We start from the raw sequence: 16,441 nt of genomic DNA, 5'->3' as shown, positions 1-16,441 counted from the left end.
TGCTGAACCAGATCCCAGAGGGTGCCCATGAAAAAATAGTTCTTTCTCCCTTCCAGATGAAGAGCCCTGCTACAGTCATTCAGACTGCCACAGCTGACTCTGCCCTCCTCAGTCTCCAAAACAGCTTTCATTCTCAAACTGTGCACAGAGCTGGTTTAGGGGAGAGTGAATCTTATTAAACACCTCGAGGAGAAAATCGGCATTTTGGGGGGTTTAGCAGGGTTTTGGAAGGACTCATTTGAATTACACTCTTAACAGTAACCTCTGTGCCATGCAGCTGTGGCTTATTTTTGTGGGTTGTGTCAGCATATTTGGCTCCATGTCAGCTTGGTCTTTTTATTTCCCCGTCTCTTCAGGCACAATAGGTTTATCATAATGCCTAGAAGAGGCAGAAGGAAAGAGAAGACTCTGGTCATCTGGAACCCTTCTGATTCTCATCTGTAAAGCTATAAATCAGCCAGCCCGGCAATCTGAAGCAGCTTTTCTGAAGAGGCACTAATAACTTTAATAATTTTAGTGGGATTTTGAGGTATTGCAGCTGACTGGAAATATCTTTTTCACTGTGCAAGCACTAAATTTCATGCAGTAAACTAGAGGAAGATTAATTTGTTTCCACTAATGTCAGAACAAATTCAGAATTTGTTCCGAGTCTGAAACTGTGAAATGAGGCAGCTGTCAGCATAATTTACTCCTATCATTGCTGTGCCGGCAACTCATTGCAGTTTGGCATTTGCAGCTCTTTTCCCATTGTATACTAGTGTGAATTCTGCCAGCCTGCGTAAGTCCAAGGCGTGAGTACTGCCCATTTGACCAGGAATAGGGCACTTACACTCTTGCCTTCAGAATTGCTTCAGCAACATGAATCCTAGAGAGCTGCTTTCTCTCCTGCTGCATCTCATAGCTCTACAGCACGAGCACTGCCTGTGTCCTGGCCCCATTTGCATGTCCTCTACGTTAAGTCTCTGCCTTGCTGTGTTCCTTCAACAGAATTGCCTCCTTGCTGAACCCTACCTCAAAATTTCATCTGGATATTAAAATCAAATAGCGCTGAATCCTGTGCTCCAAACTACAGATATTCACCTGCACTGAATAATATGATGCTGATAGCTTGAGTTCTGTTTCTTGGTCTGCTAGAGCCTAAATCTGGTGATACGTGAGCGTGCAGAAAGTTCCTTTAGCACTCGGTATCCAGTTTTCCAACAGCACACCAGTGGCTGCAGGCTGTGCACTGGAGTGTACCAGCATGATATAACGTTTTGGTATCAAGTGGACACTAAAGAAGCATCGAAAGAAAATGCATTCCCAGGAGGAATTGCTGAGCCAAGCTTTGAGCAGTTCTCAGTAATGCTAGCACTGTGGTCTGATCATGATCATCCTGTTGAGGCCAAGTACGGCATTATTCCAGAAAATACATTAAAACCAGTTAAACTTCCCATGAGTTAAGAAGCTGTTCAGCTTAAGTGGCTCTCTGAGCTTCATGTGAAAGTAGTGGGATCCTAGCAGGAACAAGAGACAAGACTTGATCCGTTGTTTTTTTGGTTTGTTTTTTTTGTTTGTTTGTTTTTTTTATGGTGTTCTTGTCCTTTCTCCTTCTGTACCTGTTAGTATTTAGTTTTCTTTTTGTATTTATTTTCTCTCCCCCCCTTTTTTTTTTCCAATCCAGATTTCCAGCTTTCTCTCTGTCATTTTTGTTTGTTTATAACTTTGCCAAGTTCTTGATGGAGGAGTTGATCAGTTTTGCACTGAAGTGCTCTATGCGACTAGAAAGCAATCAAATTGATTCCTGCTCTGTTTCCTTAATAATCGACCATTACGTGAACTAAGAAGAAACATAGCATTTCCTAGCACTGATTGGCCTATGGCATTCCTAAAGAAATGTCAACTTCCCCCATTATTCCATGACATATGGTAGTTCATGATTTGCAAGCTGAAAAATGTGGCTGTACGCTTCCAGCTGAGAATTAGTACATTCCTTTCCTTTTTTTGAGAGAGAAGGAGCCCATGTCGTCAGCTGGAATAAGTTAGTACAGTTGCATTGCCCCTCTTCAGGGAAGGGCAACCCCATGAAGATCTGTCCATTAAAGAAACTGAGTTCATCACATTAACTAGTTTCATGTTGACAAAGGCACCAAACGTTTTTTTTCTCGGTTTATTCTTTAGTTTTCCCAATGTTAGTTTGTAGCTAAAAGGTAAGTACTCAGGTGGTTGTTCTCTATCAAATTCATTGGAGTCCTGGCCTCTACTATTACAAAATCCAAATGCTTTCCTGAAATGTTCATCAGAGACCACACTAAAACAGTAGGACTGGAAAACTGCCTAGTAACAGATGAGATCTGACTATACAATGTGATAAATATAGGACTGTTATGGCCTTGTTCTCATTCTGGAATTAAAAGTGTTTTTATTTGGCATCAAAATAAAATGTTAGGGGCCAATCAGTTTAGCAAGGATCTGTTGTTGGAGTGGGGAGAGGATAGTCATGGAAGTAACTGGGCCAGAGCACAGTTCTGATGAGCTCTGCTGCTGTGAGCTTGTTGCTGGAATATTTTTTCCAGCCAAAAGTTTATGTTTGTATAACCTATGTAGTACACTAGGGAGGCACTTTTGTAACAGAGACGGCAAAAGCAAAAACATGCAGACTCTTTAAATTTAGGGGAAAATACTAAAAACTGTTAAAATATCTTGTTTTGTGGAGGGTTGAGATAGGTAAGAACTTATAAGACTCATTTCAGCCACCTGCTATGAAAGCCAAGTAAGTTTGTTATACCATGTAGTTACAAAAGCTAGTTGAAAATAGATTAATTCTGAAAAGCTATCGCTATTTAGATTAGCAAACTGGAATTATCACCTGCCTATTTGGAGTCCAAGCTTAATGCTTATGACTGGAGAATATTGAGGGCCAACTGGAACAAGCGTGTCCTTTCATTGTAAAGTATACCCCTTAACTGATTTACTCTTCTGTAAAAAACCCTGCTGTTTTTGCTCCGGTGTATAGGTCATGCTAATTTGATCTGGCAGGCCAAAACAATATTTTTAGCCTTGTTTAAATGTATGAAACAGAAAAAATGCTGCAATTTTATTGTCTTGCTGCATCCTTTGCCATCAGCCAACCTGCCTCTGTCCCTCTTGTTGGCTATTGGGAGGCAGTGTGAAGGTAGTAGCCTCCCTTCCTCTGAAGGTGGCATGGTTGATTGGTAAAACACGAGGGTAGAACTCTGCAGAACTTTTGTTGCAAACCTCCTGTATGAGCTTGGTTAATCTATGGGAAGATTTCAAGGAAGGCTGCATGGCACTTGAACACGTTCTAGCCAGTAAATTTCTGGTTGAGTCAGCTGTATACTGCCATGCGTTCCCCACACTGCCTGCTCCCTAATCTTTCCCTGTTTTGTTAACAGCCCATCAGTCCTTCTGTCCTCTGTAAGTCTTCTGTCTTTGATTGCTGCCCATGGAACTCCATAGGATCTTCCCTTTCTTGCTAAGGCCATTCCAGACAAATCTTTTGTTCTCGAGTTTTCTATAATGTCTTCCTTCTGATGGAAGCTAGTTCACATTTAACTCGGTGTCTTTACTGGGTACAAAAGCTTATGTTCAAGGATGATTTTACTGAAAGGGTTGAGAACTCCCCTCCTCCCTTGTGTGCCTGCCTGGATTTACTCCTGGTGTTTGACCTACTTTTTGCAATTTCCCCCCAGCTGCTTGAGTTTACTCACTTATGCAAACATAAACATTAACATTGGTGGTGTTTATTAAACATGAACATGACTAAGACTAATCTAGTGAGGCGAAAATGGAGTGGCACACCAGAGCGCTGTCCACTGGAGAGCATTCTGCAGTGGTGTTATTTCACTGAACAATGTCACTGCGTTGATGATGTGAACAATTTACCAGACCCACTGTCTGCTCTCAGTAGACCCACCTGATCGGTTTGCACTTTGTCAGCTTAAAAGCAGTCAGGGATTCTGCACCAAAGATTTGTGAAAGGAGAGGCACACGGGGCCTTTAGGGAGGCCAGGTAAAAGTGGAATCACACCTTCCCAGTCCTGGAGAGAATGGGGTGCAAGGAAGCTGACCTCCTCTATTATGGAGATACAGTAATGCTTATTTACATCACATAAACCATTTTCTTGTTTACCCTGACATATTTTGCAAGAATATTTAAGGAAGAAAAGGACCTCTTTCCACACGGCTTTAATTCTGTTTTATTCTTAATATTGCACTGAGAGCTAAGTTGTGTTAACCTGGGTAGCAGCAATTGTATATCTGGCTTAATTAGGAAAGAGACTGTTTAGTCATTTGAGGACTGCTGTGCCCAGGCAGTGCTGAAGAGGTAAACCAACCCACATCTGTGCAGGCACACAGACAGGCCAGTGAGATGTTTATGTAAATCAGCATACACTTATTATCACTGTTTCTTTGTAGTCAGTTTGCCTAGCTGTTTCTTCAGCTTCCATTTTTTAAGTCTTATTAATTTCAAAACTGCCTATAACTAAAGTCTGAAGTCTTTGTGTAGTGTTTTTGATGGAGTTTTAGCATGGATTAAATTGTGGTTTTTTTCTTTCTTTTTTCCTTTTTTAGCATCGTAGACAAAGAAGTGTCATTAATGGCAGAAATCGATAAAGTTAAAGAAGAAGCCAGTAAGTAAAAAAAAAATACCCAAGAAACTTTTGGAATTGTCATGGAAACATTTGTTTTGTTTGGTGGAAAATTACACAGTGCATAAATTTGCTTAGCAGCATTCCAGCATCTTTCATTGTATATGTATACAATCAGAAAAGTCTTTGATGTTCCAGGATAGTTTCTGTATAGTTTCTATCTATAAGGATTGTGCATCAAAATTGCAATATTATGAAATTAAGGTAAACCAAAAATTCATATGAAGTTAGATTTAATTTATTTGTTCCTTCTGCTTGCTTATCAGAGCTTTTTGACCACTCTTTTTTTCCCCCTTATTTCTATGGTTTGTTGATTACTTCATTTCCATTTCTTAATCACTGTCTGCTTGCTTATATTATGTATGTGAGCAAGAGTACTGGAAATTACTAGGGGAATAGGTTATTGTGTGGTCTTGTATAGTTTTAAGGGATAGTGATCAAGCTTATGAATTAGAACAATAAAAAAATCAAAACCCAGCTGTTTACTGGAATCTGTTTTCTTAATAATCTGTGGGAGTTGATCTGATTCCAGGCTTTCATGTCATCTCTGTTTTTTGCATAGGTAAGGTGTATATATATTCTGGTTGGGGGGTGGGGGGAAGTGAGATGAGCCATGTATTAGAATACCACAATATCTGTCTTATACCCCATCTGAGATACGGTATTCATGGCCCAGTAATCAAGGGGATGTGTTTCAATAGAGAGTGCTAAGCAAGAAACTGAAGAATAACAGAAGTATTGTTAGAATGATGCTTTGGCAGTTGAAAATGGCACTGCTACATACGCATACAATCCTTTTATTGATTTATGAATTTAAGTTCCTTCCAAGGAGGGTCACAAATGCATGTAACATTGTTGAATGTTTCCCTTGCATTTAGCATTCTCACAAATGTATACTAGTAAATTTTTATTAAAAAAAAAAATCTAAATCCTTGCTGTTAGCCAAGTCTCTTGCAGCTGTATATGTGTGGAAACTAAAAAGTATGAGTTGTTACAGCAAAGATTGGCATTAGTTTGTGTTTGGAATTTTGTATGCTAACTTTTTTAGTACTAACATGAAATAGATGTGGATTTGGAGTTCTGTGTTATTTTGGGGAGGGGCTGTGGATGGAAACATATCAGCAGCTTTTTGGTTACCTGCAAAGACCAGGTAGCCATAATCAGCTACAGGGCATGCACTCAGTCCCAGGAAAACCAATGATAAAATTCCTACTGATATCAGCAGACACAGATCACACAGCCCTCTCTGCATAAAAAAACCCACACTTTGAAAATCCACCATTCAGGGCTGATGGTATCATAGGGCCCCTTCATTAATCTTGGCTAGGTATAGTAGTAATTTTTGTAGAAAGTAAAAAGTAAACCTAATTCTTATCTACAGGCATGTGAAGTGCTGCATTTGCACATGGCAGGTTCTATTTCCCTGCTTTCATGCCAACTCCTCATGTGACACTGGATGGCCCCTGTAACTGTCTTTAACAGTATAGTTTCTGCTGTCTCTCAAGGCTGTTGTAGGCTTGTAAAGTGCCTCAGAACTTTAGGCAGAAAGTTGTTATACAACTGTAACATGCTAACCAAGATTTACATTATTATTTATTTTCACATCTCTTTGCTGCACTGGAGGACTGCTTTACAGTGGGTAATCTTCCTGTCAATATTTGGAAAATTTCCAAATATAATAATTTCAGGGTTTTTTTAAAAATGAGTATTTGGCTGGCATCTCATGTGGAGATAAGTGCCAGGATGAGATGAGATCATGTGGTTTGGGCAGTCACTTCAGCAAAGGGGATGCTGACCTTGGGGAGAAACAACATTAGCATAAGCAATAAAGCTGAACTATTGGACAAAGAAAAATCTGATAAAGGTTTATCAGACTTGTAGACCATATTCCACAAAATGAAATTAAAAGATCAGCTAGAGAGATAGATAACATACCTCTTCTTAGCCTAAGTAATAACATAGGCACAGATTTACCAACAGGGCTAAAGGAATTGTAGCTACCCTCTGCCTTCCCTGCCCTGTGTAACACACACTATGGTATGGTTTGGTTGCTCCCACACAGCTGTACAGCTGCAGCTCTGGCTCCCTGTGCCTGCTGAACCACTGCGGCTGGATGGGGCTCTGAGCAACCTGATCTGGTTGAAGATGTCCCTGCTCATTGCAGGGGGCTTGGACTAGGTGACCTTTAAAGGTCCCTTCCAATCCAAACTATTCTATGATTCTATAATACTTTCAAAAGAAGGTGCCATCTGGTTAAATAAATGATAATGGTTTGAGAAACAAACTCTCTGTGAAATATCATTAATTCTCACCTAAAAAAATATATGAGCTGGTTGGGTGACTTGCCAAGCCTGCTCTGGAAATTTTTGGCAAAGGAAGGCAAAGAAGCCAAAGCCTCCACAGCTGTAACGAAGTCTGTGGCCTTAGGATAGTTTACAACTACCGCTCACCCTGCCTGTAGTCATAAGCTCTAGACAAAAGACTATGACTGTTATTATTTTACATTTAAATACTATCTATCTGCCATAAATGCTGATCCCACCAGCCAATTAATCAGTTGTTTCTTTTACATTGAGTAACCATGTAGGTAATAGAGTTTGTATATATTTAATTTTCCACCACAATTGTAATGCATGTAAGTGGACTGTTGCTTTGTGGTTCATGGTTAATCTTTTCCTGTAAGAATGTAACTCTTCACCCCTTCCTTATATAAAATATACAAGATGCGCAGTACTGAATATTTAGTATTTTTTCATAAATACTTTTGGCCATCGTAATACTGCTTTGCTATAGAAATGGCAACTGTGTATACTCTGTACTTGAAAGCAAAATTGCAATGCTGGTGATTTTAATGTAAATGACATATGAACAGATTTTTTTTCAGAGGAACAGAAATGCCCCTGTATAAATAAAATATAGCATGTCTTCAGAAACATGGCTTTTGACCTAACATAATACTTCTTTCTATGTGTCCATGAAAGGCTTCCCAATTTTGTCCTTTTGAAAATAAAGCACTGCAAAACTCAAAACAATATGTCTCTGCCCCTATTTGTCTAAATGTTAAAGGATTGGTTTAACTTTGATTTTCTGATAGCTATCCTATTTCCAGATCTTTTTCAACATCGGGCAGTTCAGTTAAATATGATGATTGACTTAATCTGTGCAAGCAGCGTATTGGAAGTCCAGTTGAAGTTCGGGGTCTAAGATGCGTGTGTCACATGTGATGTACAGTGCTAATGCCCAAAGAGTAAAGAATTACAGAGCAGTTTACCTTCCTAGCACTAATTATTGACTATTGGTATTTGGCAGTGGAAATCCTGACTGCTCGCCAGAAGAAAGCTGAGGAGCTGAAGAGACTGACGGACCTAGCCAGTCAGATGGCTGAAGCACAACTGTCTGAACTCAGGGCTGAAATTAAGGTCAGGCATTCACTTCTGCTTGGGTTTTTTAGCTGTTTGCATAAATGCCGAGAAAGAGCTATCATGTTAATATGCCCAGGCTGTTCATTCAAAGGGTAACTAGCTTTCCATGGGGAAAGCATATCTTCTTAAAGCATTATAGCACCTCTGAGCAGTGTAAAGACACCATCAGAGAAGCTATCCCCTCGTAAGTGGAGCAGTGGGGAGTGTTGCTGTTTGTATCATTCAACAGACCCAGTTAACAAGTAAACCTGATAGCTTCAGGTTCAGTGATCAAACGCATATACTCTGATGAAATGACCCAATTCTCAAGTGCAGGACTGATCCACCCATGGCTGGGCTGCAAGACATGTAATTTGGTAAGGATGGGAAAATACTTGGTTCTGCATAGAGAATCTGTGTACAGGGCAGGGTCAAGAGTTTGCTGAGCCTTAAAGTGAACTTACGATAAGTATTGATTGGTTTGCGTACCATCCATATAGCCTTTTGCTCAGAATGCCAATCACTGTTAACTCGTCTGTATTTTTACAGCACTTTGTGAGTGAACGGAAATATGATGAAGAGCTGGGCAGGTCTGCCCGATTTTCCTGTGATACAGAACAGCTGAAGACCCAAATTCAGCTCTGTGGAGAGAGTAAGTGCTGATGATTTCTCCCACCAAACTTCTCTGAACATAGTGTTCCACATATGTGTTCAGGAAATGCCAGCAGAAATAATGGCGCGTGTACCACCAGTGTGTGTGTCTGTGTGTGTGTGTGTGTGTGTGTGCAGCAAGCCTGACATGAATGGTACATCTGGGTGCAGCAGTTTTGATGAACACGCACAAGTTAACTTTACAGTGTGCAACACATTAGACTCACTATACATGTGCTGCACAGTACAGTGCCCGCTTTGTACTCAGATCGGTTGGAGTTTTCCATCTAAACAGGATTTCCAAGTGGAAATAAAAATCAGCTCTGGGGAATACTCAAATTCAGTAATTTGTGAATAACTAGTAAATTGGAAGCTTCTCTGTGTGAGCATAATATTATGGGACCAATTCAGATCTTTCCTGCTAGGAAGTAACTCCCCAGCTTTATAACAGTATTTACTGGGTTTTTCTGGAGCTAAAGGTAGTCCCAAATGTTCCTGTTTCCAAATCATCTGCCCTTCAGCTTGGAAATTCAGGTTCATTTTCTGCTTCAAGTATCATGTCCCTGTTGCAAAATATGAGATAGCCTATTTCTCATCTTTGTCATGCTTTTTTTCCCCAAAAAAAGTAAGTGCTATAATGCTTTGCCCAAATTGTTACCCTGTTACCATGGTATCCCATCAGTACCATCACTCAGGAGAAAAACTGTTAACACAATACTGACCTAGTGCATCTTGGCAGAAGGAAAACAATTTCAGGAAGAAAAACTATTAATGTTTTCAAGGATTTACTAGAAATAGAGATAAGACAAAATATCACACAGTCTGCCAATATGATCTTCTACCGCACAGCTAAAGAACTGACTCCTTTGAGGCATAACCAGTTTAATTCATTAGACCATAAGAATTGCTTTTGCAGAACACTTTGAAGATCCATCTAACCCCATATCCTGTTTCTCATTGAAGCCTACCCAGGATGTTTCAAAGGAAGGCATAAGGCATCCCAATAATGCATCTAATTCTTCACAGTCACCTTATAGACCCTATCTTATACCCTGAAGCTTAAGAGATTGAAAATTCTGTAAAGGTTATCGTGATTAATATAACCACAGCTGCTATTGATGCAACCATAGACTATTTTTTTAAACTCATTGAACTACTTTCCTGAATAACTTCCAGCTGCAGTTAATTCTGGAAGTTAATTATTTATACCTCATTTCAGTAAAGCATTACTTAAGCATAGCTTGATGCAGACCTGTTGAAATCAGGTCAGTGAAGTCAAAAGAACAGCTCTTAGCAGGGAAGCAGTGCCATCTTACAAATGACTGATAGTGCACTGACTGAAGAACTTGGCTCTAATCTGCCCTCAGTGACCTTAGATGAGCAACTCATGCTGTTGGCATGTCTGGTAAGAGCTCTTCGGTGAAAAAGATGTTTCTGTTTGGAGCATCTCACAATGAGGCCCGTCCCCTGCTAGGAGCTGTGAATACCCCTCAAACAGAGATTATACCAGGCCTATAGCTAAGAACAGCCACTGTTGAGGGCTTTAACAAAAGCAATAATCAAAACCACAGAGCTTGTGCAAAGGAGGGCATGTTCTAGCAAAAGAAGAGGGTAGGCAGCATACACTCACAATGAAGGACAGGAAGAAACCAACATACTTGGACTGACATATATCCAGAATGCCCAACAGTGGGTTGTACCCCTTCCTTGTATATCTTTTTTGCTAAAAATATATTTTTATGACAAGCATCTGGATTTTTATGTGGGCTTCCATGTGCAGCAGTCTTATTTTAGACAGTGGAATTCAGTGACAGACAGCCTCACTGAACTTAGGACAGAAAATCCAGTTCATTGTGCAAATCATTGCATTGTTTTTCTGAAGAGGACACCTAGTGGGAGAAATAGCTAATGTTGGCAAAAGTAAGAGCCTCAAAAAACTTAACAGATGATGCTCAGTTGCTAAAATTATTCCGCATCTTTTTCCTCTGTACTAAAAGTGGAAAAACAGAAGTACCTCTTAGATAAAACAACAGGTGTCTCACTGAAGTGAGCCTCTGGTTTGTCATCTGTACCAGAAAGAAAGAGGAAAATTCCATAATCAGAAAAATCAGAACAGCAAATTAAGATCAAGAACTTTACTTCAATAGCCTGAGAGTCCTCTTTGAGACTGGTTAAGGGCCATTGCACAGAAGTAGGCAGCTTGAAGAGCTTGTGGAAATGCAGAGAGGTAGAAATCAAGGATTTGTTTGTTGCACTATACATCCAGGCATGGAAGCGGGTAAGAAGTCAGGCGGTCTCAGAATACTAAGAAGTAGGGAGCAGGAATACACTGAGATGAGCAGTAGTGGTTCCTGATGGTGCTCACTGCCAGGATCTGCATGAAGTGGATTAATGCATTGCATTCAATTCCAGTTTTTGTAGGTATCCATGGTACATAAGAACCTTTGTTAACCATCTCCTTAGAGAGGAATGAGCAACAGGCACTAGCCTTTCTTTTTTTCTTCTTCTTAAAAAATATTTAGACATACTAAGGAAGCTTTCACAGCTGTTACCTGTTTTGTAGCTAGTACATATATAGACAGCAAACATCAGCCTCTTCAGCCTTCGATGATCAAAGAATAGTTTGGAATCAAATTTAGTCTGTGGTGTCTGCAGGCACAACTTCCTTTGACCTCTAGCAGTCAAGAGCGTTACTGGCATACCACTCGCTTCCTTCCCGTGTCTCTTCCTTTGTTGCCTGAAGACTCACGTTGGGAGCATTATTGATAGGACAGCAGTGCATGGGGCAGTCCTGACAGCGCATGTTCAGTTCAACTGGTTAAAAGTTCTCAGGTAAACCAGTAGGTGCCACAAATTTTGAAAAGTTTTCTTGGATGACCAAAGCCTAGCCTTCTGCCAGGCTTCTTCCAATTTTAGCGCAGTTCCACCACATTGGCCCTTTCGTCTCCAGAGCTTCACGATGAGGCAGTTCCACAGAAGTAAAATGCTGTGGCCTAATTCCAACCCTAGTTATCTAGCTTACTTCATTATTTAGAGTAAGGCTGGAACGATGCGACCAAAATTAACTGTGAGCAGGGTAAGAATATAGCCTTATGTTTAGATGTTGATCATTTAACTGATAACACAGAATACTTTTTTTTTATAGTTTCTCACCCAAAGAACAACTATTCCTCAAGAACACCATGTAGTTCAGTGCTGTCTTCAATGGCCTCACATGCAACAACTGGCAAGCAAAATACGCACACACGCAAGTCCTCTAGTAATGCCAAGAACTTTGATAATAAACCAGCCAGCCCTAAAGTACAAAGTCATCTTTCTTCCAGTCCTACAGAATCTTCTTCCCAAGGAATCCCAACAAATAAGCAGGTAAGAAACCAGTTATGAAGTAAACTAAATTACTTCTAAAATTTCAGAAAAATATGCAGCACTGAAAGTTGTTAATACAAAATCAAATACTGGTTTGCAGTCTGTATATTTAATTAATAATTTTTTTAAAATATGCAAATATGTATTTTCCAGCTTCATTTTCAAGGCTGTGTGAACACACAAGGTGGACATACCAGAAATGCCATACCAGCAAAGACAGCTGTCTGGTGTTCAGAAATGACTAGTGGCAGTTAATAGACTGAAAGAGAAAGCCCCTCCATAAGACCTAATTGCCCTACATGCTACAATGGAGAAACATTTATTCCTGATCCTTGACAAATGATCAGTTGGTGTGCGCTATTGAAGCATGCTTGTTAGATAGACTTTGAAAGTGGAATCCTGCCAGGTTTAGAAGCATATTATTTCAGAAGCTGTATAATACAGCTTATAGCATTGTGCTATATTGGTAGATATTTCATTATAAGAGCACCTTTGAATGTCCTTGTACTGTTGTGCTTAGGTAAAGCTGCCACTGAAGTTGGTCTGAATTTTGTCCCCAGAAGGATTTTAGGCTCAAGTAGGTGCCTGAAGGGAAACATAGGAGCATTACATGATGTTAGTGCATGTATGGAATCAGCTGCCCCGGCAGTCATGCAGATAAAGCAATTCAGCCACTTCCCACTGAGGATCAAAGCTTCCTCTGAGCGAGAGATCACAATGAACATCTCTCCCACCATGTGGATTCTTAACTTGACTTCAATTTACGTGTGAATTTCTGCTCTTCCTGCAGTCCTTACTGTAGTATTTACACAATACTTTACTAGAAAGGGTATTTTCATGATTTTGGAAAAAAAAATCAGTCAGTATCAAGTTCTTCAGTGCTTCTTAACTGCTGCTGTTGAGATGTCTTTTCTGTATTCTGTTGAATCATGGCAGATTTTAATTTGGCATCAGTGGTGAACCTGCCATCTCTATTTCCAGGCTACTTGATGTAGCATGTTACTCATAGTTCAGTTTTTAAGTGTTAGAAATAGAGATCTCCAGCAACAATCAAAACAGTATAGTGTTTTCCCTCTCCTAGTTACACTGAAAATTCTATTCTGCAACTTTTGTTAATTCTGATTGCTGTATTTCTTGTCCTGTTGGAAGGATTCAGATTACCTAACAGTTATCCAATTTCTTTCTGGGTAGAATGGGCCTTCTAGCCAGAGACGAAGATTCAACCCACAGCACCAAAACATCCGGCTCAATGGATCTCTTAAGTCACAAGGTGCCAGTAATGAGGGAGATCAAAATAATATAAAGAGCAACACAGAAGACAGCAGCACAACAGCTTCAGATCTAAAAATAAAGGAGCTATGAAAAATCAAGAGCAGTCCACAACTACAAGGACCACAGAGAATCCGACACATTCGGAAAAGACCCGACGAAAGCATCATACACCAGACAGGCCTTTCCAAGGCAGTGTTGGCAGGGTGTCGCAATGCAATTTATGTCCTACAAGGATGGAGGTCTCTGCTGATGCCACTGTTCTTTCAGTGCCAGCTGTGACTTTGGTGGCTTAAAAAGTCACGGTGACAGCAGGCAGAGAAATTTAATCTCTTCATTTTAGTTTCTTGCTCGAGATGCTTGTTGGTGAAGCAAAATAAGTCAGAACATAGTCATTTTAAATCTGTTGCTGCTTAAAACTTGTTGGTATCTTTATTACTAATTATCAAAATTAATTCACACTTTCAAGGCTTTGCCCAATATGTTGTTATTTTGTCATGACAATACAGAACCTTACCAAAGCAGCATTTACTTTTTAGAAAAATGAAATCTAGATTGGAAAAATAAATTTATAATTAAGTTCATAATAGCAAAAACCTGTTGTAGATATGTGGTTATACCAGTCAACATTATTGTTTTTAGAGCAGCCTGTGTTAGAAGGATCCCAGGAAGTCTGTATGCTGTGGTCTGCAATGAAATCAAATAATCCTGTAGAATTTTTCAGCAAATCTCTATACACCTCTTTCTTTCTGTGCGTGTGTACACGTATATGCATGCACACTGTATACACAGAGAGTATTGTTATATACAAGAATATTTGAAAAAGCAGTACATTTGATTTTAGCTTATTATTCCATAATCTGAGATCTTTAAATTCAAGTATAAATTGTATTAAATGTATTACATATTGGTATTTTTCATTGACAAACTATTTTTATGAAGCTGAGGAAAAATGCTCATTTCTTAAGTTTGGAATGTATATAGTCATGGCTATTCAGATGCACAGCCCTATTCACCATCCTTATCAGCCACTTTTCTATGACTAGTTGGATTTATTTTTTTGCATATGAAAAGTTGCAGGTGTTCTAGACTTGAATCCAAATTATTTTTCTATATTTTTGCTGTAGGAACCATCTGTCCATGACGAGAGCTATGATTAATAAATTTGTTACGGCAACATGCAGCAGAATGTGGAGGTACATATTTGAGCAGATACTACATCCTTCTGAGTTTTCTATTGAAATAAAAATCTTACTTAGTCTTAATGTTCCAATTCTGTATTTCAGAAAACCTGTTTCTTCAACAAAATTAAAACCTTCTTTCTAAAATATTCTGGTGTTTGCTGCTTTGCAGTGCCTAACCTTGGTGATCTTATCCAAACTGTTTGCTTAATTCAACTGGTATCAGTGGGAAGTTTTCAGCCAGTTTGGATTGGACAAGGCTTTTTCGTTTAGCTAGATTCTAATGCCACGAGCGCACGGAACAGAACCTTCCCATGAGAGCCGCCTCCACCCTGGACATCCTTTTAATATAAGTTACTTTTTAACATAGTAAGGTGTCAGAATCCAGACCTGGCATCAAGTGAACTACTGGCCTAAGTGTCAGAATAAGAAAGGGGTAAAAGGTCGCTTACAGAGGTCAGTAAGAGCAGGACACTTTATCTTTAAAAGTTTATTCCTAGGTTATTGGTTGCTATTGCTTTTTACCAGTTTCCTCTGCCTCATTTCTGTTAGCTGACTGGACACTTCCTTAGTACTGACCGGTTCACTTGTCCTCTGTGGCCCTTGAAAAATAACCTCAAAGTGTAGGGTGAGGTGCCTTCCTTATGGGTGATTTTGATTATTTTTATTTCTCTTTGTATCTGTGTACAGTTTTCAACATATGAATATTGGTAAAACCTGATTCTAAAAGGCAAATAACTCATCTTCATCTGGAAGAGTGGTGAAAGAAAAATAAACATGCATAGGTAAACACTGGCTTTTTTAGCATTGCAAGCAGTGCTTCTATCCTAGTTGATTACCTATCGTGCTTTTAAGCTGAATGTTTGGAGTAAATGGAACTGAAATTCCAGAATCTGTGTTGTGCACACCCATCAGATAGGTAGCTTTTCAAAATTTATCTGCTGCCTTACAGTTTCACCTGTAACCTCGCTGTAAGAGATGCAGTTGTAATTTCCATGCAGATATTACACAAGAATCTTATTATATTGTCCTTACCCAATTGGTGAAATTTATTTATTCTTTATATCTATTACTTATTATTTATTTATTCTGTATATATTACTCTTCCTGTAATCCCTCCTAAAAAAACCCAAAATCTAACATCTATAATGACTTTTACTCCCTCTTTTATAGCTTCTCCACTTGACAGGATTATTGAAAGTTATTTTATTCTGTAAGTCAGTTTCTCACAAGCAGGTTTCTGCAAATAAATAAACCCTGTAACATCAGCTGTAACTCAGCACAACAGGACCACCTTGCGCTCTTCAGTACTAGCTAACCTTGGATGTACCGGAGGGTCAGTATGTGACAGGCCCAGGACTAACAGGTGAGAAACAGCATTTCTCTTCAGACTGTGATGCAAACACATTTTCTGTGATGAGAGATGCAAGTGTGGCTTTGGTTGGGCTGGGGAGTGGGCTGATTCTGGGAACACTGACCTCAGTCTTGGCGCACCAACCGTGGGTTCGTATTGCAATACGCAGTTTAACTACGTTACATGGCTGTGCTCTGAAGTGTAGCTGTGTCAGAATGGTATCTCTTCATCTTTCATTTCTGGTGTCTCTGTGTGCTTGGGATTATATCTGCCAATTTCTAGGAGTGTTTTACTGTTCACAATACTTATAAGTAATTGGATGCTCTTGGGCCCATCTTCAACAGAACTCTTTTTTTTTTTTTATCTTCTAACTACAGAGCTAGCTATGTGTGATATTCCTTTTAACATGAAGGATTTGTACAGGGGGTCAGTGAGGGAATTAAGGGCAGGACAAGGCTTGACTTTCAGGCCAGCCTTCTTTTTTTAAAAAGCGCCCTCAATTTGCAAAGCAAATACATCTGTTTGGCATCCCTCAAACACAAACATTGAATTCCCACTGCACTTTGT

At 39.5% G+C, this 16,441-nt stretch overlaps 1 protein-coding gene across 1 annotated transcript in view; it reads left to right on the top strand.

The window, feature by feature from the left end:
• Window positions 1–13,635, top strand: part of SPATS2L (spermatogenesis associated serine rich 2 like) — a 26,725-nt gene extending 13,090 nt beyond the window's left edge. Inside the window, 6 exon segments of the mRNA XM_035899059.1 lie at window positions 4,576–4,634; window positions 7,962–8,071; window positions 8,603–8,705; window positions 11,850–12,070; window positions 13,262–13,367; window positions 13,370–13,635. Coding sequence (XP_035754952.1) covers window positions 4,576–4,634; window positions 7,962–8,071; window positions 8,603–8,705; window positions 11,850–12,070; window positions 13,262–13,367; window positions 13,370–13,635 — 865 coding nt within the window.
• Window positions 13,636–16,441: the final 2,806 nt, after the last annotated feature.

This window comes from Egretta garzetta, unplaced genomic scaffold (genome assembly GCF_000687185.1).
Source record: "Egretta garzetta isolate BGI_Z169 unplaced genomic scaffold, ASM68718v1 scaffold297, whole genome shotgun sequence".
In the NCBI taxonomy this organism is placed as follows: domain Eukaryota; kingdom Metazoa; phylum Chordata; class Aves; order Pelecaniformes; family Ardeidae; genus Egretta; species Egretta garzetta.
Note: the sequence above shows the minus strand (reverse complement) of the source record. Positions and strands in the feature narration are given on the sequence as shown.